Source organism: Leptonychotes weddellii, chromosome 10, assembly GCF_054177405.1.
Source record: "Leptonychotes weddellii isolate Sample4059 chromosome 10, ASM5417740v2, whole genome shotgun sequence".
NCBI classification, from domain to species: domain Eukaryota; kingdom Metazoa; phylum Chordata; class Mammalia; order Carnivora; family Phocidae; genus Leptonychotes; species Leptonychotes weddellii.
In genome coordinates this window covers 63461828-63485598 of record NC_138378.1, presented here as the reverse complement: position 1 = coordinate 63485598, position 23771 = coordinate 63461828, and the positions used below count along the sequence as shown (strand labels likewise).

The 23771-nt window shown below is 38.2% G+C and overlaps 1 protein-coding gene across 2 annotated transcripts in view; it reads right to left on the bottom strand.

The window, feature by feature from the left end:
* The window catches only part of EML6 (EMAP like 6), a 261695-nt gene that overhangs the window by 63560 nt on the left and 174364 nt on the right, over nucleotides 1-23771 (bottom strand). For both annotated transcript variants that reach the window (XR_014148895.1, XM_081832019.1), the window contains exons 16-21: nucleotides 18496-18589; nucleotides 8341-8441; nucleotides 6789-6991; nucleotides 4315-4426; nucleotides 3918-4045; nucleotides 558-699 (exon numbers count right to left, since the gene is read on the bottom strand). Coding sequence is in view for 1 of the 2 variants with exons in the window: in XM_081832019.1 (XP_081688145.1) it covers nucleotides 558-699; nucleotides 3918-4045; nucleotides 4315-4426; nucleotides 6789-6991; nucleotides 8341-8441; nucleotides 18496-18589 (780 nt within the window). In the remaining variant the exon portion in view is untranslated. The remainder of the gene's footprint in view (nucleotides 1-557; nucleotides 700-3917; nucleotides 4046-4314; nucleotides 4427-6788; nucleotides 6992-8340; nucleotides 8442-18495; nucleotides 18590-23771) is intronic.

Genomic DNA, 23771 nt, shown 5'->3' with positions numbered 1-23771 from the left:
CTGTGTGAATCTTGTCCATCTCTGACACTAGAGATGGGACCGTTCATCTTGGGATCCCCAGGACCTGACACATAGAAGCCACTCAATAAATGTTTGCTGAATTTGCACTTCTTGGTGTACCTCTTTGTTCTAGTAGCAAAGGGTGTTAAATACATATTTACTCATTTCTTGATATTAACTATTTTTTTAATAAAACTTCTGTTTTTCAGTAGTAAAATCAGTTGTAGAGACTGTTAGACATAAAGATAAAGAAGCATTCTTTACAAGCTGATGGGTTTCAACAGACTCCCACAGATCTCCACCAGGAGAAGAAGAAGGACATATTGCCCCCAGGTGGCAAACGTGTGTGCAGTGCAAGGAAAATGAAGGAAGTAATAGATCAGGCCAGCTCTCTGGAATTTCTATCTGTAGCAACGAACACTGAATTCCCATTACCTAGCGTAAGTGGGGTCATGTACCAGGTACACTCAGTAAATATTAGTTGAGTGAATGAATGAACGCAACACAGTCTGTTGTTGGTAAATACTTTGACAGATGTGTAAAGTGGTATCACGTACCTTTTTTGAGTTTTCGAACAGCCAGCATACGGTGCTGGGAGGATAATTCCCAGATCCGAAGTGTTTTATCATCACTCACCGTTGCGCAGATGGGCAGGAGAGGGTGGGCTGCCAGACCCCATACTTCTCCCTCCATGTGCCCCTGTGGGAGAGGAAACAAGGCCATATAAACTCGGTTCGCGCTTCTTGGCTAGCCCTTCTGTAGCACTGTGCTGTAGACCCAGCAGGTTCACACATGAATAAACACAGGTTGAGCTTCCTTAAACCAAAATGAAAGCACTGAATAATTTTTTTCATTTGAACTTAAATCTAAAGCTGGGCCTACATGATGCCAAAATCTTCATTTGTAAAGCAAAACATGGACTCGTTGCTCATAAGCTTTGTTTATATGATGCCAAATATTTTTCCTTTTAGAAACATCTGGGTAAATAATAAAATACCCTCATTTGATCCTCTTGCTTGATACTGAGTTAACACTGTATATACAGGCACACATACACTTGCAAAACGGCTTGATTGTGACACAAAGCACCTTTATGAATAAACCCATGTTCTAAAAGATGTAGGTAACCACCTATCTCTGTCAGAGGGATTGGACAGCAATATTCTTTATTTTTTCCCAAAAAAAGTAATTACTTTAAAAAAAAAATCCAGGATCAAATTAAGGCATATGCATTGCATTTGGTTGTTATATTTCTCTTCTTTTCTAGTCTGAGATACAAGTGACACATAACAGTGTATAAGTTTAAGTTTGGACAGCAATATTCTTATTAATTTTAGTCCTTTGAATGCATAGCATTTGGCAAAACAAAAGCTCAGTTTTCATACCAAGTGTCCTGAGAATAACTCAGGTTCAGTGTTTGTTCACACATTATTCTATCCAGTGAATATCAGAAAACTAAAAGGTGCTTAAAAGGCATTGGGCCAATTCCATATACCTGTATCTTATCACACACATAAATGGCTTAGAAATAAAAGTGTTTAAAAAATGAACAATTAGGGAGAAAATGACTGATTCCTGTAATTTATCACTCAATAAAGCAGTGTAAAGAATAGATTAGTGCACAGAACAATAAAACAGACCAGACCGTTCACTGAATTTCTGCGTTTAGTGTCTACTTAGAAAAAGGCTTTGCTTAGTAAAGCAAAAAGGAAGACCATACACAGCATCTGAAAGGTGTTTGTACTTGGACTGCTTCAGGGAACAGGTGGCTTTCTGAAGAGAAACTGGATGATTCTGGTTTAACAGGGAAACTGTTTGAGCAAAACAGTAATTTGGCAGAAGTTCCAAATAGAGCTGACATTCAAATATCTGAGAAGGGCCAAAGGGTGTAGATACGGTCTTTGAATTTATTGGATTTGGAGTACCCTACATCCCTAGTTTTCTAGTTTTCTTCCCTTCAGAAGCCTCTCATCCCAAACGTCATGGTCAGAGGATGGGTCAGGTGTCAACCCCAATTTCCCCCCAGAATGGATGTGCTTGGAGGTCTTTCCCAGACCAAGTCCCTTTTACATTTTGCTTGAGGACAGGGTTGCGTGCTCTGAGACCCTTTTAAATCACTGCCTCATATATTGACTTAAACATGGCATTTCCCTATCTAATGGGACTAAATTTCTGCATAACATAGGAATGGACAGTGAGCAAGACAGGCTGGAAGTTTCTCAAGTGGTATAGGAATGGGCTTGGAATCTTACCTTCCTTCTTTTTTTTTTTTTTTTTTAAAGATTTTATTTATTTATTCGATAGAAAGAGAGAGTACAAGCAGGGGAAGTGGCAGGGAGAGGGAGAAGGGGGGTCCCGCTGAGCAAAGAGCCCAATGTGATGTTCAATCCCGGGATCCTGGAATCATGACCTGAGCCAAAGGCAGATGCTTAATCGACTGAGCCACCCAGGCACCCCTAGCTACAGGGCTTTTGAGGTTTGTTTTTAACACAGAATTCTTCTTTAAACACATTCTTATTCAGGATATCCTGAGTTGGAACTTGGGCACATGCATTTTTAAAACCTCACGGTGTTCTGAACCACGGTGTGTGTGCAGACCTGTTCCCATGATGAAGCAAATCCAAGGGCCACTCTCAGTGGGATTTTGGGGTTCATCTCTAATATAGCAAGCCTGTAGGAGAAGGAGGTGAAGCTTCTCTATTGGACCCACAGAAGTCCTGAAGCTTATTATAACCAGTGCATATTTTTTTCACTCCAGCTTCTGAATGTACACCCTCATCCCAACCTGAGTCTCTTCCATCTACAAATAAGATCTGTCCATCACCAAATTGGGTAGGACTATCTGTCACCTCCACATAGTCTCACCTCCTCAAGTGAGATTTTATCACTTCACTGATCTTTGAGGATTCTGTTGATGTTACTGTAATGTGATTTTACCTGAATATAATTCTTGAGGGGAGATGGAGGGCAAGAAGTAGGTCATGTGTTTTTATGCACCAAGATGGAGACTAGAATGAGGCAAAAAATCTAAGGAGACACTGTGTATCTGGTGTGAGTAGAGAAAATAATTTGTCCTGATGGTTTTATAGATTGACAGATCAAAAAAAAATATCTAAAGAGCCTCCTCCACACCGGGACTTGATTTAGACAATGAGGTTATGGACTTTGAGCAGATACTGTAATGGGATAATACTCTTGGGGGTGGGGGGGGAATGTACTCTGCATATGGTAGGGACAGTAATAATTGCAGCTAGAGGGAAGACTGTGGGGGACACATTCATGAAGTCACCCTCATGATCCTGGTTTTCACCTCCTGTGTAATCACCCCCTTTCGAGTGTTCCATGACCTATCACTATTTGCCAACTGATAAAATAGGGCAAAGGGTATGGATGTCCCTGATTACATGCATTTGATGATATGATTATGTCACATAAGACCAGTGCCTGTTTTTCCCTCTTTCCCTTTGTGGCTTCAAGGAAGCAAGCAGCCATGTTGGGGAACCCATGTGGCAAGGAATGTATACAACAGCCGGCAAGAAATGCAACCCTCAGTCCTACAACCACAAGGATGTGATTTCTGCCAACAACCTGCATGATCTTGGAGCAGATCCTCCCTCAGGTGAGCCTCTGATGAGACTGCAGCCCTGGCCTTTCCTGTAGCCTTGTGAAACTTTAAGCAGAGGACCCAGTCAAGCCATGCTTGAACTCCTGACCCAGAGAAAGCTAAGATAATAAACATGTATTGTTTTAGGCTGCTAGATTTGTGGCAATTTGTTATATAGCAATAAGTCATCCACACAGCAGTTGTGCGACCCTGAGACTGAGTGCGTACTTCAACACTGCACCCTAAGCGGCCCCCTGGCCTCACCCAAGTCCCCGCTGTGATGGCACCGTGCGTTAGCATATGTGCACAGTACCTGAACAAGCAGCGTCACTGGGCCACTTTTATCAATTTCCAGGATCTCCCCATTTTTTGTTCCCACCAGGATATGTCCATGTCCCAAAGTGATGGCACGAATTGAAGGGTTATCTTCCAAAAGCAAGCCTGAGGGGGGAAATGTTGTACTTAGTATTGTAAATAGTGCATTTAGTAGAACAACAACAACAACAAGCCTCATAATCATATATACTCTGTCTTTGTAGTTCAGAAGTACTAGGTACTAGGCAATCATCCTTGATATTTCTACAAGGGGCTCAGAGGTCTAACTGCAGAAGAAGGAGAACCGATTTAGTAATGGGTGTCCACGAACTTGGGTACCATCTTTTCCATTCCTGTGGAAAGAAAGATTCCGATCACATATTTGGGGGTGGCACCTTTTGAGCTGGTTGACAATGCTGCTCTTTTAATGGCGTAAGTCTTCAAGCATCTTTCAAACATATCATCCCAGAGTTCCACAATTCCATCCTTTCCACCTGTTACAAAACCCTGCGAAGGCACACACGGGAAGAATGAAATATACATCAAAATGACAGGTTGCCCACCTGACCTGTAAAGGGCTTCCCCTTGGGAAAAGCAGCTTTGTCTGTGTTTCCTTCCTAACTATAGGAGACTGAAAAACCTGATTACAAGTAATATTAATATAATATTTCCTAGAAGCATCCCTCCCCTACTTCTCTAGTGGATAAAGCACATTTTCAATGTGTGTTCCCCACACTTTCCTCAGAACTTTGGTTGGTATCTGGCACCATAGGTCCATCCTGGATGGCCGTTTCTGTGCTCTGTCCCCCACTTAAATGTGGGCGCCTAAGGAACAGGAAAGCCTGGCAGAGTTTCTGGTATCTCATCTATTCCTACTGAATGAACTGGAATTAACATTGCAATTAAAAATGATTATTAAATATGTTCAAATTAGATATTTACTTCCAGGAGAAAACATCATTATCTTTTAAGAGAAACTTAGGCAGTTCATGTAACACAACCATCCTATTTTGTTCAATGGACATTGATGCCCATAATAATTAAAATCCAGATTAAGTTTTATAAAACCTGGAAAGTAAAATGATTAACATATTAGGTTTGTTTTTGTTTTTTACTGAAGTGATCTTTATTCTTGTTCTAAGCTTATGATTTCTTGGCTTTACTAGTTTTTCTTTCTGGGAAATTATATATACCAACTGCTCTAAGGAAAAACCTTTTTTCAATGAAAAATACTAAGTAATTGTTTTCTTGGAGACTTTTAGTTTCCTTTATTTCAATGAAGTTCACAAGGAAATAATATTTTGAAGGTTTTTTTACATTAAATACCTATATTCTCATTATAGATTTGTAGGGGAGACTCAATCCCCAAATTATATTCAAATTAGACTGTGACATCCTGGTATTTTACATGATGTTTCGGATTAACTTATCAAGCAGTGAAAGAGTTTAAACAAGTTACAGCACATCAACTTTGAGACCTCTTCAGATTTTGCTTTCTACTTTCATCTTGTCTAATGTACAGTTTTAGCCAAAACAAATTTACCAGTAAAAAACAGCTTAACCACTAAAACTATCATTTTAGTTGCACATCTAACAAGAACCTACTTCAGTACTGGGATCAGCATATTTACCTGGGAACAGGGAAATGCAAAATGAGACGTGGCTTAGTTAGGTTTGTTGGGTGGCTTATGCTGTTCAGAGGTCAGAGAGTAGACAAACTGGTACCACCAGCAAGCTGGCAGTGAATAAAAAATGGATTTTTCTGGCAAAGTAGTTGAACAAGGTATTTTCACAGTACTGACAATAAGTGTGATCTTTCTTTAAAAAACAACAAACAACAACAACAACAACAAAACACTGTAAGGCAGGAAGGTGGCTGGACAACAAAGATGAGCTTAAGTGGAAATAGGGCAGGTGTGATTAATTTTGTGTCAACCTGACTGGTCACAGGGTGTTCTCATTAAATATTATTTCTGTATGTGTCTGGGAGAGTATTTCCAGGTGAGATTAGTATTTGAATTGGTGCACTCAATCAAGTAGATTGCCCTCCCCAATGGGGGCGAGCATCATCCAATTCTTTGAGACCCTGAATAGAACAAAAGGCAGAGGAAGGAGGAATTCATCCCTGTTTTTTCTGTCTCACTGATCGAGCTGGGACATCTCCTCTTTTCCCATCCTCAGACTGAGAGGCACACTAGTAGCAGCCCTGGTTCTCTGGCCTCTGGATTCGCACTCAGTTATACCACCAGCTTCCTAGGGGCTACAGCTTGCAGAGGACACAGTGGGAATGCTTAACCTCCATAACTGCACGAACCAATTCCTTATAATAAATCTTTTTTTTTTTTTTTGTAGATGTGTATGTGTATGTATGTCCTACGGATTCTGTTTCTCTGGAAAACCCTAATACACACAAAGCCAAGACTTCACTCTAACACTCTTGTTAAAGTTGAACCTGTCTACACAGGAACAAACTGGTTATCAACTAAACTTTTGGTCAAACTGATGAGTGGGACAATAATCGAACCACTTGGTACTTTGAGGTCTTTGCTTGCTGTGTACAAAGGAGGAAGAGAATGCTGAAACATTTCTCAGGACTTGTCTGCTACTGGGTTTGTACATTATTTCAACACCTCTTAAGGGGCTCTCAGGGCTGAGAGCTAGGAGGAATGAGTATGAAAAAAGTAGTAACTGCCCATAAAGAAATAATTATAAATGAAATAATTTTTAAAAATATTTGTACTCCTCTCCATTCATGACAACTATTTCCCAATTCAGACAGGCTTTAGAGACAAGCAAGCATCCTGCTGGTGTGGGCCTTCCTCAGACTAATTTATAATTTTAGAAAGCTAATGATGAAAATATGCCATACCTTATCCAATGCATACATAGCAAACACAGGCCCGTCATGAGCTTTCACTGTCTTTAGTAGTAGAATATCTTTCCAAATAAAAATATCTCCAGTAGCTGCTCCTGAGAACACTAGATCTTCCATTCGCCCATAAGAAACACACATCATTGTTTCCAATTTTCCAGCACTTCCAAAAATTCCTCTTTTAGAGGTGAAGCCCCCACCTGAAGTGGACCAAGAGCATTTATTATTTTTTTGACATACTGACACCTTCTATGAGCATCTGGAATGACTGTCTTCAATGAAAACCCCAGTGTGTCTATGTTATATGTATATGGAAAGATGTATAAAGATGGCAGAAAACATCATAAACAAAAATATTCTAAGAGGGTTTCTCATTTACACATTCATTAATTCAATGTTTATTGAATCCCCCCTTTGTGGTAGATACAGTGGTCAATGCTGGGGTATAAAGATGAGAAGAAGGAGTTTCTTCATTCAATGAACTTAGGTTCTGGTTGGAGAGAGGCTGTCCTTATGCATCTCATTCCAACAGGACATTCATCTAACCAAGGTTCAGTGCCAGTTCCATGCCAGCCAGCGGAGGAGGGACTCAGTGCCTGGGCTAGCTAGGAAAGTCTTCATGAATGCTGACCAAAGAGAATGCGAACAACACTAGCAGTAATGAAAAATGTGAACATGTGACGTATGTTTTGCCTCGATTTTTGTCATGGGAACTTTAGGGTGAGAAAATGAATCACTGTGTAGGAAAAGGTACATCAGATTTGTCCTTGAGATGTTCACATTTCCCTGTACTTCCTGACAAGCACTGACAAACCCAGACCTAGTCCAGAAAACTACGCATAGACTGGCTCTCCAGACATGTTGGGTGCCACTATCTTTTCTTTAAAAGCAGAAAGCAAAAAAAATAAAAAAATAAAAGCAAAAAGCACTGGAACAGTTGCGCGTTTACATTTTGTCCAGTGCAAGATTACGTGTGCATGGTACCTAAGCCAATACTAAGAATTCACAATCCCAATAACAGGTCTGGTTTATTAGTGAGAAGAATAGGATGTCCTTGCATGTTTTGATATGCTTATTCACTCATCCTTATTATCGATATTATAATGCACAAAAATTTATTTGGATCACCTGTTGTGTATAGTGTTGGTGTTTAATTCATGTTTACATTCAGTGATAAAGTAATAAAAGAACCCTCAAAATACTGAAAATGTTATCCACTCAACCAAAGTGATTATTTTCTTTCCTGCTCAGTGATCCAACATAATTACAGCTTTCAGAACAGATGATTAAATATAAAAATAATTGTTTTTACAGAACATTTCCCAAAGCTTTCTAGATATTGACAAACATGCATAGCATCAGATAGAGTGTTTGAGTTTTACAGCTTGGACATTAAGCAGCTCAAAGTGAATTTGGAAGAGCATGTCTTCCAGGAACATTTTAATTTTAAATTGCAGAGACTGGCTAGGTAATGGTGGTGGGCTTTTTTTCAGATAGATTTTTTTTTAAAGCTTTCAACCACATAAACGATAAACCCAAACAACAATACCTGCTTGTTGCCAGAATTTGATATGCTTCATCCCAACTGTAACCAGTTTGTCAACATGGTGTGGGTTACACTTAACCACAAATATCTTGTCTTTATGCCCTCTGTAAGAGACAAATAGAAAAAAAAATCTAGTTGTCATGAAGCTTTGATACAGAGTTTTATTAAAAGCATACATTTGGTCTAACTTTCATTAAATACATCTAACAGGACAAGTAAATTAGAAAGTAATTTAAAATACACATAAGGTCTATATTAAAATCATGAGCTTTGACCTTTCTTTGCATGTTGGAGCCCTCTCTTCTAACCCTCATATTGCTACCAAAGTCTACTCACTTATGCTCTAAACAAATTAATGAAATATTTATAATGGATCAGAATGTCTCCATAAGATAAAATTAATGCCACTATCATAAGATTGCAGTTCTCAGGATATAGAGGTCTTATATAGGAAAAAGGGGAAGACACTGCTGTCATATTAATGAGAAGCTTCAAATGTAATATTCTTTCCTGTGGAAGGCATAACTTCAGGTTAAAGAGAATTTCAGTTAGAAATGTATCTGCTAGAAATTGAAGCCTCTAGCTCACATCCATGGGAAGAGAAAGGATGTCATCTATTAATCCAAGGCACTCTCACTGAAAAACCCAGATTCATTCAAGAACAACTATACACGGGCTGGCTCTCCAGATGTTGTGGGCCATTATCCTTTAGAAACAGAAACTGCTGAAACAGTAGCTTATTCATGATGTGTTTGTGTGTGTGAACTCAAAAGTCAGATTCTTACTTAATATCATTCCCAGTGGAGTCAGGAACAAGATTATTACCATTGCCATTTAACCTTGTATTGAACATATTAACAAGTGCAAATAGGTAAGATTTTAAAAATTAAAGGCATAAGAGCTGGAATGGAAGAGGTGAAACTATTTCTATTTGCAGATGATGCAACTATGTATCTAGAAAACTCAAAAGAAAATAATGTAAAAACAATTACAAACAAGATAACTTAGTCAAGCTACAGCATACAAAATTAAGTGCAGAATCAACAACTTCAACATATGCAAAAAACAGCTGAAAAATATAATGGAATAAATGATTTTATAAACAACAACAAAAACCAAGGTATAAATTTAACACAAAAACCTGCACATAGATGTTTACAGCAGCTTTAACTCTAATTGGCAAAACTTAGAAGCAATCAAGATGTCCTTCAGCAGGTAAGTAAAAAAAAAAAAAGTGGTATATCCAGACAATAGAGTACCATTCAGTGATAAACAGAAATGAGTTATCGAGCCATGAGAAGACATGGAGGAACCTTTGGTGGAGTCTTTAGGGTTTTCTACATATCAGATCATGTCATATGCAAATAGTGACAGTTTTACTTTTTCCTTACCAATCTGGATGCCTTTTATTTCTTTTTTTCTTGTCTGATTGCTGCAGCTAGGACTTCCAGTACTATGTTGAATAAAAGTGGTAAGAGTGTACATCCTTGTCTTGTTCCTGATCTTAGAGGAAAAGCTTTCAGTTTTTCACCATTCAGTATGATGTTAGCTGTGGGTTTTTCATATATGGCCTTACTTAGAACTAATAAATGAGTTCAGTAAAGTTGCAGGATATAAAATTAGTACACAAAAATCTGTTGCATTTCTATACACCAATAACAAAGTAGCAAAAAGAGAAATTAAGAAAAGCAATCCCATTTATAATTGTACCAAAAAGAATAAGTTACCTACAATTAAACTTAACCAAGGAGGTTAAAGTCTTATACTCTAAAACCTATAAGACATTGATGAAAGAAACTGAAGATGACACAAACAAATGAAAAGATATGCTATGCTCATGGGTTAGAATAATTAATATTATTAAAATGTCCATAGTACCCAAAGCACTCTAAAGATTGAGAGCAATCCCTATCAAAATACCAATAGCATTTTTCACAGAACTAGAATTTACATGGAACCACAAAAGACCTTGAATAGCCAAAGAAATCTTGAAAAAGAACAAAGCAGGATGTTATCACAATCCCAGATTTCAAGATACACTACAAAGTTATAGTACTCAAAACAGTATGGTACTGGCACAAAAACAGACATATAAATCAATGGAACAGTATAGGGAGCCAAGAAATAAATCCATGCCTATGTGGTCAATTAATTTACAAAAAAGGAGGCAAGAATTCATAATGGGTAAAAGACAGCCTTTTCAACAAAGGGTGCTGAGGAAACTGGGGAGCTACATGCAAAAGAATGACACAAGACCACCTTCTTATACCATATACAGAAATAAATGCAAATAGATTAAAGACTTGAAAAAAATAAATGCAAATAGATTAAAGACTTGAAACTGTAAAAGTCATAAAAGAAAACATGGGCAGCAATATCCTGGACATTGACCTCAACAACATATTTAAGGGTATGTCTCCTGAGGCAAGAGAAACAAAAGCAAAAATAAATATCAGGACACTAAAATAAAAATATTTTTCACAGCAAAGGAAACCATCAACAAAAAAAAGGTCACCTACTGAATGGGAGAAAATATTGGCAAAGGATATATATGATAAGGGGCTAATATGCAAAATATATAAAGAACTTATAGAACTCAGCACCATAAAAAAATCCCATTAAAAAGTGGGTAGAGGACCTGAATAGACATTTTTCTAAAGAAGACATAAATGGCAAACAAACACATGAAAAGATGCTCAACATCACTCATCACCAGAAAAGTGCAAATTAAAACCACAATGAGATATTACCTGACACCAGTCAGAATGGCTACTATCAAAAATATAAGAAATAACGAGTGTTGGCGAGGATGTAGAGAAAAAGGAACCCTCATGCACTATTGGGGGGAATATAAACTGGTGCAGCCACTGTGGAAAACAGTATGGAGGTTCCTCAAAAAATTAAAAATAGAAATATTATAGGACCCAGTAATTCCATGACCGGGTATTTACCCAAAGGAAACAAAAACACCAATTCCAAAAGATCTATGTACCCCTATGCTTATTTCAACATTACTTACAATAGCCAAGATATGGAAGCAACCCAAGTGTTCATCCAAAGATGAATGGACAAGGAAGATGTGGTACACACACACACACACACTAGAATATTACTGAGCCATTAAAAAGAATGAAATCATGCCATTTGCAACAACACAGATGGACCTAGAGAGTATTATGCTAAGTGAAATAGCCCAGACAGAGAATGACAAATGCCATAAGAGCTCACTGACAGGTGGAATCTAAAAAACAAAACAAATGAACAAATGAAACAAAAGAGAAACAGACTCATAAATACAGAGAACAAATTGGTGGTTGCACGGGGGATGGGGTTTGGGGAATGGGCAAAATAACTGAAGGGAATTAAGAAGTACAACTTTACAGTTATGAAATAAATAAGTTATAGATGAAAAGTACAGCAGTGAATACAGCCAATATTTTAACAACTTTGGATGGTGACAGATAATTACTTTTATCATGGTAAGCGTTTCAAAATGTATATAAATGTCAAATCACTATGTTGTACACCTGAAACTAACATAATATTGTATATCAACTATACTTCAATTAAATAATAAAATAAAAATATAATGTTTAAGTTAGAAATGCTTAATGAAGTATATACAGGTCAAAAGACACGCTGTCTTAAATTTTCTTTAAAATATTCTAGCAAAAAAGTAAGTAAAAGAAAAAAAAACGAGGGGAGGAAGATTTGTACCATCTGTAGAATGATGCAGCTGGGTGAAAAGGAGTCCACTATGCTATTTCCTCCACTTCTGTGTTACTTTGAAATTTTCCATAATAAGTTAAAAGAACAGGACAGAGCATCTCCATGCCCATTACATGGGCCCTACACTGACAGGCAGGGAAAGGAGAGGAACTGATACTTGAACATTCTCTCTTCATTTCTTTGAAAGTCCAAAGTGACACATGGACATTAGGGCCAAGGTACATCACTAGAAGTTATCAGGAACAATTAGGACAGAGAGATAAAAGTTTAGATATGTAAGGAGAGAAAATGTGCTTAACACCAAGAGGAGAAATAGACCAGATAACCATAAAAGACATTAAGCGTCCAAAGATTTCTTGCTTGGAGGAAAATCCCCACAGATTCTAAATCATTAATAAAAACTTTAGAGAGAAGATGCTAGAGAAAACTGACAAGAAAATTGAGAGCAGGTATTACAAATTACATTTCCCACACAGAAAAAAGGACTATTTTGCGTTTATCCAATGCCAAATATTTAGATAGTTGGAAAAATGGTTTTTTTCAAGAGCACTTTCTAGTTTTCATCTAATTTCTTGATGTCATAAAAACACCAGTGGGTTTTCTCTTGTGGCTAAAGTTCTAAACTGATGAATGATGGCATATCAATGTTCAGTTAATGTCAAAACCTACATTAAGGACATTAATGGATACTTCTGCTATCTTTTCCTTAGATACTTGTTAAATCTGTAGAGTAGTTGCCTACAACTGTGTCAGTAAGAAAAATAAAATGGAAAGAGTTTCAGGTCCTAAGCAGAAAGTAAGAATGCAGAAGACTGTCCTGCTGCCCTAATAAAGGATGATTCCTCATGCCAGAGTCATAAGTAATTCACCACATAGGGCCACATTGTAAACTCCACTGGCAAGCACAGGGTAAGAGGGAAGGAATGTGCCTCTTCCAGAAGTCCAGGGCAGCTGCACACAGATGAGTTGGCTTCTAAATGTTCTATTCAGAACCCTTCATTTGCTTAGAGGCCCAGTCCTGTGTGTGATTTGTGTTCTCTTTTTTTGTGGAGGTAGCCCACAGCTTGGAAGAGTGAAGGAGTGTTTGATTTATACCCCATCTTCAAAAAGGATTTGAAATAGCTTACAAAACACCAAAACCCGTAAGATACCTATGAATAAACCTAACCCAAGAAGTGAATGATCTGTACTCTGAAAATAAAGAACACTGATGAAAGAAATTGAGAAAGACATAAAAAATGGAAAAACATTCCATGCTCATGGATTGGAAGAACAAACATTGTTAAAATGTCTGTACTACCAAAGCAATCTACACATTTAATGCAATCCTTATCAAAATACCACTGGCATTTTTTGCAGAGCTAGAGCACACAATCCTAAAATTTGTATGGAACCACAAAAGATCCCGAATAGCCAAAGCAAACCTGAAAAAGAAAAGGAAACCTGGAGGCATCACAATTCCGGACCTCAAGCTATATTGCAAAGCTACAGTGATCAAAACAATATGGTACTGGCACAAAAACAGACACATAGATCAATAGAACAGAACAGAGAACCCAGAAATGGACCCACAACTATATGGTCAACTAATCTTTTTTTTTTTTTAAGAGAGAGAATGTGTGCAAACATACGGGAGGGGCAGAAGGGTAGGGAGAGAGAGAATCCCAAACAGACTCCACACTTGGTGCAGAGTCTGATGTGGAGCTCGAACTCACGACCCTGAGATCATGACCTGAGCCAAAATCAAGAGTCAGATGCTCAACCGACTGACCCTCCCAGGTACCCCATGTTCAACTAATCTTCAACAAAGCAGGAAAGAATACCCAATGGAAAAAAGACAGTCTCTTCAACATGAGGTATTGGGGAAACTGGGCAGCAACATGCAGAACAATGAAACTGGACCATTTTCTTACACCATATACACAAAAATAAATTCAAAATGGATGAAAGACCTAAATGTGAGACAAGAAACCATCAAAATCCTGGAGGAGAACACAGGCAGCAACCTCTTTGACCTCGGCCGTAGCAACTTCTTACTAGGTATGTCTCCTGAGGCAAGGGAAACAAAAGCAAAAATGAACTATTGGGATTTCATCAAAATAAAAAGCTTCTGCACAGCAAAGGAAATAATCAACAAAACTAAAAGGCACCTACAGAATGGAAGAAGACGTTTGCAAATGACATATCTAATAAAAGGTTAGTATTCAAAATCTATAAAGAACTTCTCAAACTCAACAGCTAAAAACCAAATATTCCAGTTAGGAAATAGATAGAAAATATGAAGACATTTTTCCAAAGACATCCAGATGGCTAACAGACACATGAAAAAATGCTCAACATCACTCATCATCAGGGAAATACAAATCAAAACCATGAAGAGATACCACCTCACACCTGTCAGGATGGCTAAAATTAACAACACAGGAAACAACAGGTGTTGGCGAGGATGTGGAGAAAGGGGGACCCTTTTGCACTGCTGGTGGGAATGCAAACTGGTGCAGCCACTAGAAAACAGTATGGAGATTCCTTGAAAAGCTACAAATAGAACTACCCTATAATCCAGCAACTGTATTACTAGGTATTTACCCAAAGGCTACAAAAATACAGATTCGAAGGGACACATGACCCCAATGTTTATAGCAGCATTCCCAACAACAGCCAAACTACAGAAAGAGCCCAAATGTTCATCGACTCATGAATGGATAAAGGTGTGTTATGTGTGTGTATATATATATGCATACACACATAAATATATACATATATGGTGGAATATTACTCAGCTGTCAAAAAGAATGAACTCTTGCCATTTGCAACAATGTGGATGGAACTAGAGTATATTATTCTGAGTGAAATAAAGCAGTCAGAGAAAGACAAATACCATATGATTTCACTCATATGTGGAATTTAAGAAACAAAACAGATGAACATATGGAAGGGGGAAAAGGAGAGAGGGGGGAAACAAACCATAAGAGACTCAACTACAGGGAACAAACTGCGGGTTGATGGAGGGAGGTGGGTGGGGGATGGGCTAGATGGGTGATGGGCATTAAGGAGGACACTTGTTGTGATGAATGCTGGGTGTTGTATGTAAGTGATGAACCACTGAATTCTACTCCTGAAACCAATATTGCACTGTATGTTAACTAACTAGAATCTAAATAAAAATTTGAAAGAAAATCAAAAAGGAAAACATTTCCCCATAAAAAATAAATAAAATAGCTTACAATATAGAATAATAATACAGAATAAGCCAGGTAATAATAAGAATAAAGTGAGAGGACATACTGGTGAGTGAAAAAAAGAAGCCAGTTGCAGAGCCATTATGTGGAAAATCTCACATATGAATAAAAATTGATAAGAATACTAGAACAAAATATACTAAAGAACAAACACTAAAATGTTGGCTATGTCACGGGTAGTGGAATTATGGATGATTTTCATTTTCCTCTTGGTTTTTTTTTTGTGTTAACTTTTCTATAATGATCACGCATTATTTTGAAAACAGAGAAAAGAGTAATAAATGTGATTTTAAAAAAGAGATACTCATTTTTAAAAAGGAAAGTGAGAAAACAAAGGTGCCAATTTGGTCTGCAGGAGACTTTATCACATTCCCTAAATGCATGTCAGGGTGGGGGCCTATAATAAATAGAGCAACAAAGCTCACATGGAAATACATGCTACACACCTGCTCTTCGTGGGCCTACATTTTGTCCCTGAGCTTTCCAGCGGCACAATTATGTCACATTGACACTGCAAATATTCTTGTTAGGCACCTTGATTACTGTACCTTTTGCCTACTGTTCACACTTCTGAGATGAAGCATGTCAAGAATAATTAGTCACTGTCCCCCACAGTCCTGTTACTGGTGCATTAGAAATGCACATAAAGGGACATAGAGGCACCTGATTATCTCATTATTCTTCTCCAACTGACACTGATATTAGGCAATTTAACTACTGCCCATAAGAGATTGGTTTTGGTTATTAAATGGGTTACTTGTATATAACACTAAAATCTGAACAACCTTCAAAAGGAAAAAAAAGACTGAATAAATTCATTTGTAATGGAGGTGATTGAAATCTTTCATGAAAATTAGCGAAGAGGCAGAAGAACTGTTCAGAGATTGGATTAAGCCTCAGAGATCTTGTAATAAGATCTCCATGTGCCAATCCCTAATTTCTCTGAGCTGATAACAAAGGAGTTTCCGTGAAGCATTTTCACAACAGCAGGTGGCTTTTGAGGGTGCAGTGTCATGCAGGTGGCGCCCCTTAGCCCTGGGCATCAGCTGGTGACGCCATCGTGGCTCCTGCCTTGCCCATCCCTCCACGGGCATCTCTCCCATCTTGGGGGTAGGGGTTTTGTAGAACACCATCCGGCCAGAGCAGTGCAGGCTGCCAGAAGCGGGTTCACGGGCAAGACTGGCTTGTGCCCACCACTGGCATGACTGAGACGCAGTACAAAGTGAGGGGTGTCACTGAGTCGGCCATCCTGAGAGTAAATCAAGCCCTCTCAGGAGCTGTGAAGACTCCTTGACGCTAGTAAAGTATCGCCTGTTTTTCTTTGTCACTTCTTTCATGTCCCAGTTGTTTGTTTTTTTTTAAGTAATCTCTACACCCAGTGTGGGGCTCAAATTCACAACCCCGTGATCCAGAGTCATATGCTCTACTGACTGAGCATGCCAGGTGCCCCTATGCCCCAGTTTTTAAGGTTTCTATCTGCCTAAGTATGTAACTGAAGGCCATAGAGTTTTTATTTATTTGTATATTTATATTTATTTATATTATATAAATATTTATATAAACAGGTATTTATGTAAATATTTACCTATTTATTATTTTAAAACCTAGTAGTCTTCAAAGAACTTTAGCAACCCTTGACATTCCTTCTTGGAAAGAGCACTGGTTAATATTACAATTGCAAAAATATTCTTGGAGGGCAATTTTGCAGGTGTCCTGTTTTGGGAATGTGACATAAGGCTTGGGAGCAATTCCAAAAATAAAGTGTATTACTAACATAATGGTGTTAAGTTGCTTTGTGTTAATTAAATAGAAGTAACACTACCCAGCATATAAAATATATACCTTTAAAATTTTAATAAATATTTATTTCTTCTGTTTCTATGAATGTTTCTGGCATACAACAGGTGAGCCACAGAAGGTTGCAGAGGGTTTTCTAGCAGGAAAATTGCTTTTCTGTTGCTTTTGAAATGCAGACATGAGCTTTGCCTGAAGTAATCTACGTTGCAGTTGGTATGTTATCAGAAATATTAAACTAAAATTCAGCATATTAGCTAAAGGGAAAGCAGAGTTCTAAAGAGGAACTGAATCTGAGTACTAGTAGGGAATGATAAAACAGTGTGGAATACTAGAAAGAGAGGCCAAGAAAGCCCACTTGGGCAGGCAGATTTATGAGCTGTTATTTGCTGCCAAGAATTTCATCTCAATAGCACTTATCAGAAAATCTTCTGTTTTTCTCCTAAGATGGTCAGCTGGAGTCCTCAGGGCTCCATCTGCTCCTGCTCTGGGTCCCCAGCAATTTATAGATCTTCATTTATTAAATCAAATTGCCAAAATAACTTTTTTCCTATTTAATACTGTGAAGGGAAATATTAATTTACAAAGTGAATATTGGGGTTCAAAGCCATTAACTTAAAAATGACTTTACACCTCGAGACAGAAAGGATGTTGGTTCATGTAGAGAAGACCTAGTGAAGTGGAGAGGTAAGCTGATAACCTGTCTTGAGCAGCAAACTGTATCACTGGGCCTGGGCTGCCAACTATGTTGACCTCTGACCATGGCCGGGCAAACAGCGAAGTCCAGTGTAAGTAGGAGTAGAAAGTAGTGCTCAGACCTCAGGCTGATTCAGCAGGGAGGGAGGCTGGGGTAAGGGAGGACAGGTGGTCTATAAACAGCAGTCGGTCTTGGAAAGTCTATTTATAAGATGGGGAGATTAGGGAAACAATTTGCCTGCTTTGAAAGCGAGTGGCAGATGCACACGATGGAGCCTCCTTCCCAGCATGACACAGCCTCATGACAAATGGTACTTCTGACTCGAGTGACATTGACACTCCTCTAGCAGATGCAAGACAGTCGAAAAACAAGGGGCGAGGCCCAAGTCTGAGAAAAGCTGCTTTTCTACTGCTGGAGAAAGCTTTGATAAAGACAATGTGTATATTACTAAAAGTGAAGTGATGAGTAACTCTCTGGAAAGGATTTCAGAATTTTCCAGTTCCCTGAAACAAACATTAACTGCTCTAAGTCAGGTTTGTCACCATGAAATATTGCAGTATGCTTTCACTTAGGTGTTAAGCTTTCCATGTGAATTCCATCTGAGTTTGAAGATGAAATCTCACCAGAAAATGAAAACTATTGACCTTTACTGAAGCGAGACAATCAGCAGGATGCTGCATGACCTCAGCACCGCCTTACCTTGTGGTGGCTATTTTTTCTCCCTTTTTCCAGTCCCAAAACACAATACTGTGAAAATCGTCTAAACCAACCGACACCAGACATTTTCCATCAGCTGTATGAAAACAACACAAATGGCAAATGACTCATTTCTTCAATGAAAAACCAAAACATTTCATATACTGTAAAGACAAATATGAAATGGGTCTTAAGAATATTATTTAGGCTACAATACATTAGAAGTATCATATACTAGTGGGACCACACTAAATGAAACACATAACTAGTAATAGTTGACCTTCCTAATGCATCATAACTGGTTGATGAATTAAATCACTGACCTAACACTCCAGTCTGAGACATGGAGCTGGGGGAAGTCTCCCAGGTACATCACAAAAACCTTGTCTATTTTATGACAAACAAATCTCATGATGTTTACTCAAAGAGCCATGTGACTTTGTGACTCAGTCTATTTTCAGCTTTAAAAAACTGGGTTCTATTTAAACCTCCAAGATAAGAGCATTATAGAAACTAAATTTAATTTCAAAAATTCTTTCAAAAGATATTATAATTAAAAATCTTAATCTCTTAGTTTCCTTATTTCAAATGTACTATGCTTATTATAGGACATTTAGGAAATATAGATAGAGGAAATTTAAAACTCATCCCAATTTTTAGGCCTACCTTTGGTGTATATCCTGTCAGTTTCTCCACATAAATGTGCTTTTAAAAAACAAAACCAGGATGATAATGAACATACTATTATCTAATCTTTTTTCTTTTGTTCTATGGTGAACATTTTCCCCTAGTATTAAATATTATTTATAATATCATCAATGACTACTATAATGTAGACACTGGGTTGTTTTAAAAAAAAACTTAAAATACATTTCTCTGTAATTAAATTAAAAATCAAAAATAGTTAATATGCTTTTTCCCTTCAAGACCAAAGAGGCCATACAGTTAGCAAATCTTTCCCTTGCTTCCTCCTCACAAGCCAGATTCACAGGAGGAGTGTTTAGGCTCAGCGATTCCACCTTAGCTCCGTGCTGACTGGGAGATGGGTGGCCAGATTCACTATCCACCAGTTTAGCAGGTGTCTTCTGGGACGACAGAGGACCCACAATATGAGGGCAAAGAAACACAAGTATCTGATAAACTGTTTCTCCCCAGTCCACTCAGGGTCTTAACTGGTATTTTCAAAGGCAGGTCTGGGATAGATGTCAGAGTGGCCAGGTAAAATAAAGGAAGCCTAGTTAAACTGGAATTTCAGATAAGGAATGAATAATTTTAGTATAAGTAGGTCCCATGCATTATTTAAATTATGTATTTACACTTGCATTGCATGAAGCATACTTCTACTACAAATTTATTTGGCTTCCTGTATTTCAATTTGCTAAATCTGGCAACCCTCTCCAGATGCCAACCAATGCCCAACCTGTGAGTACCGTTCCTTGTGCCAGACTGTCCCCCAAGCTACCAAGCTTCCTTCTCCAAAGGCAGGAGCAGAGTCAGAGAAAGGAAGAGCCTGGCTTAACAAACAAATTCTCCTCAATCCTGGACTACTACTAAGTATGAGACAAGGCTTTGAAAGGTACATGAACCCCTTCAAGCTATTAGGCTCAGTATCAGAGGAGACATTCATGCTTTCCAAAAGTGTTAAATTATCATCAAGTGATTACGATAAACAAATGTGTCTTCTGAATCACTTCTAAGTCCTTATGCTTAACCATGACCAGGCTTTAAATTGTGCACGGTCTCTTTCTAAACGTTTGGGAGAGGGAAGTGATGATAAGGGCTTCCTATTCATTACCAACATGACTCTTTCCGTACCTCTTGGGATGGCCTGGTTCTGTTTCTGTAGTAGTATGTCTCTGTATTTTGGTGATTTTATTTATTTATCGGAGATTCCGCTCTTTTTTAGATTATAAGCTCTGCTAAGGCTTATGGTAATCGTATCACATTTCCTCTGTGATCCTCCCACTAAGCTAGTTTCCAGTGAACACTGAGGATACTGGCGACAATGAAGAGGTAAAGATAAAGATAGTATGTGTGTATGGGGGCGCCTGGGTGGCTCAGTCGGTTAAGTCTCCAACTCTTGGTTTAGGCTCAGGTCATGATCTTGGGGATTCTAGGATTCTAGGATCGAGTCCAGCAGTGGGCTCCCTGCTCAGCGGGGAGTCTGCTTCTCTCCTCTCCCTCTGCCCTTCCCCTGCTCACACACTCTCCCTCTGAAACAAATAAATCTTAAAAAAACAAACAAAAAAGAATGTGTGTATGGGTAGTAAGAAGGGAAAGACAATGTGCTATGTTATCTAGCTCTACAAATTTTAATTGTTTTAATTATTATTTCTTTCAAAAACATGGCACTTTCAGTGTCTCTTTTTTTCCCATTTATCAAATCTACATTTTGTGTTTCCTTTTGTTACCTGTGTAGCTATATTAACATGTCCTTAGAAGGCAAGCATCCACACATTTAAAATGACGGTTCAAGTTTTGTGTCTTTTGAAGAAAGTCTCAGGGTAAATTAATTTTTTTTGGCTTTTTATTAGCATTTCTGAAAGGCCCTATTAGCTTGTCTTCATAGTTACATTCCTTTCTACCTCAATTCATGACTATGAGGAGAAATGAAGAAACAGTCCAAATCCAGATGCACCTCAACAACCGTAACACCTCTTCTTTAGGATAGTGACCTTTTCTTAAATTCTGCAGGTGTAGGCTATTTCTGCATACCACATGGTTCAGAAATATAATTGGACACCTTTTTATCTTTTCCTAGTTTTCACCCTCCTCCACCGTCTTCCAAAGAGACTTGGATTTAGCTTTGAAAATCCATTGTTCCTTGACCAGCTGGAGTTTTTTTATTTTCAGCCATATTTTTAGAGCCAAGGTAATGTCCTTTTAAATCTTTCCAGTCACAGTGTGTATTAATTATGGATATTTTGTGACACAGTCCAGAAATAATTCTAAGGCACTTAATGTCAACAGTAAAGGGCATAGTGGAAAGAGAAAATTTCTACTCAATTACAAGTTGGTCCCTGCATTCAGGGCTCATAAAAAATGCACAGATTTTCAGAATTGAACATAGTGAAATCCAGTCAGTCTTAGAGGTGTCCTTGTGGAGATCAGTATTATTCAATGAAGATTTTAAAAAATATGAGTAGGATATTAAACTAAAAAAAATTATGTGGCTGAAACTTTCTAATCTGGTTTTCTATTCATGTGGAAGCACCTTCTGTCCTGTAAGCACAAAATCAAAGATGGCTCCATTTTCCCTAGCCAGTGGTAACAAATTCACAGAGCAAAGAGTTGCTCAATTAAGTGAGATAATGTAAACTCATTCCTTCTTGTTTACATAGAGTTATGGGTTATGTTGTAAGAAATGTTTTTCATTAAAAATGTCTTTTTTTTGCTTTGTAACAGTGGCAAGAATAATCTAAACCCCCACATATGACTGTTTGTTGCCTAGTTTTCACATTTATTTGTTACCTGCTCTGTATTTCCCTGACAATTGCTTTTTCTAGTAAGGGACAAATGTACTATCAGGTCTCCACAACACCTCCCCAGATGAGCTGGCTTATGAGAGATGGATGGATACGGGGTCCTGAGGTACACAGATGGTGCCACCAGCTAGGTAATGACCAATGTTGGTGCCCTGTTCATGTGGTTCAATAGGGAAATCTAAGTAATATCTCTTGGCACGTAGACTTAAGCTACTCACTTTTCTATCACTGTTCAAAAGAAAGGTATAGTTGCTCCTGTTCCTATTCACATAACTGTGTGATTCAGGGCTGTTCTAGGACAGGGCTCTCTTTTTATTGGGGGCTGTTCATGTGGCAGCCTGTGTGTAGCACTATGCCCATTCCCCCTTTATACTGGCAAGTGGGGGCGGGGCAACTGGAGACACTTGCCTTTGGGTAAAGGGGGGACACTGAGCGCTCCAGGTATGACTCTCATGCTCAAAGTTTGCACTGGCCCTGATGGAGGGCAGAGTCAGGAGTAGGCAAGAGGACTCAGTGGGGAGAGTTCCTGGTATAGCTCTTGCCAGCTCAAAACCCCAGGCTTGGTGGCCTTCTCACTGCACTGAGGCCAGGAGACCTGGGTTCTAGATCAGGATCCGCCACGGTCTGACTTCTACCCCAGCCATACCACCAAACTCTCTGGATCTCCATTCTTGGTCTAGGACATGACACAGGGCTTTCAGTTTTATCATTATCACACAAAGTACTATCAATATAACTTAAATCAAAGAAACCTCTGCTCACACCTTCAGGAGGTGCCAGAGAGATCAAAAAGATCAACCAACCACCATAATTTGTCTCATGTAAGGGTTACACATTCAAAGAAGGATCAAACAGAAGAGATCCTAGTCAAAGGTCTTTCTGAAGGGTCCTTAACAGTAGTGCTTTCTAAAACTATCAACTAGCTTCCTTTCTGCCATTTATGTATCATCACTGTACTTGAACTCTGAGACAAACGTAATTTTCCACAATAAAAAATAACACATTTGCTGAACAAATATGGCTCCTCCCTAGTCATTGTTAAGGGCAATAAAGAATGTATTGTTGAAACTGAAATATCCTTTTTATGCAGAGAATATTTCATATCTCAGTATTTATTTGCCCAAGATAGGAATTAGAAGAAGTGACAGAATCAGCTTCTCAACCTCTTTCTAAAGCATCTGGTTTCTCTCCCCAGGCAATTGATGTGAGGGGCTGCCTTACGAGGGAAACATTTCTAAATTCACTTAATCTCTTCACCTTTCCTTCCTGCAAAACTATTAGGCCCAGAGGAAAGAGGACTTCTCGGAAATGCAGAGGTCAAGTTACGGGAGACCAGCTCATTGCTACTAACTCATCTCTATTCAGTGTCGTTGATCTACATTCCTTTAATCCCTTCCCTAAAGGTATGAAGTAACAGGCATTAGATCTTTTGATCTTTATTTAAAAACCATGAAATTAATTCTACAGAAAAAATATTCTAATGATTATTAAATTCTATTTATATTATTCTAAATTTCCTGCCACTCTGCTTATACATTAATACACATATTCACATTTCCAGTGGAAATCAGTGAATAGATGCTATTTGAGTTCTATTTTTCTTACACTTAACTTGATACATAGAAATATGTATGAAATACACATAGTCCACGTACTTGTCATTTTGAGTTATAGCTTTTATTACATGGTGCCAAATTATCTGCTGGAGTTATAGAGTCAATTTTTAATGTTGCCAAAAATATGAATATTAGATTCTCTATAACTTAATACATTCATGTTTTATTTTATTTATTT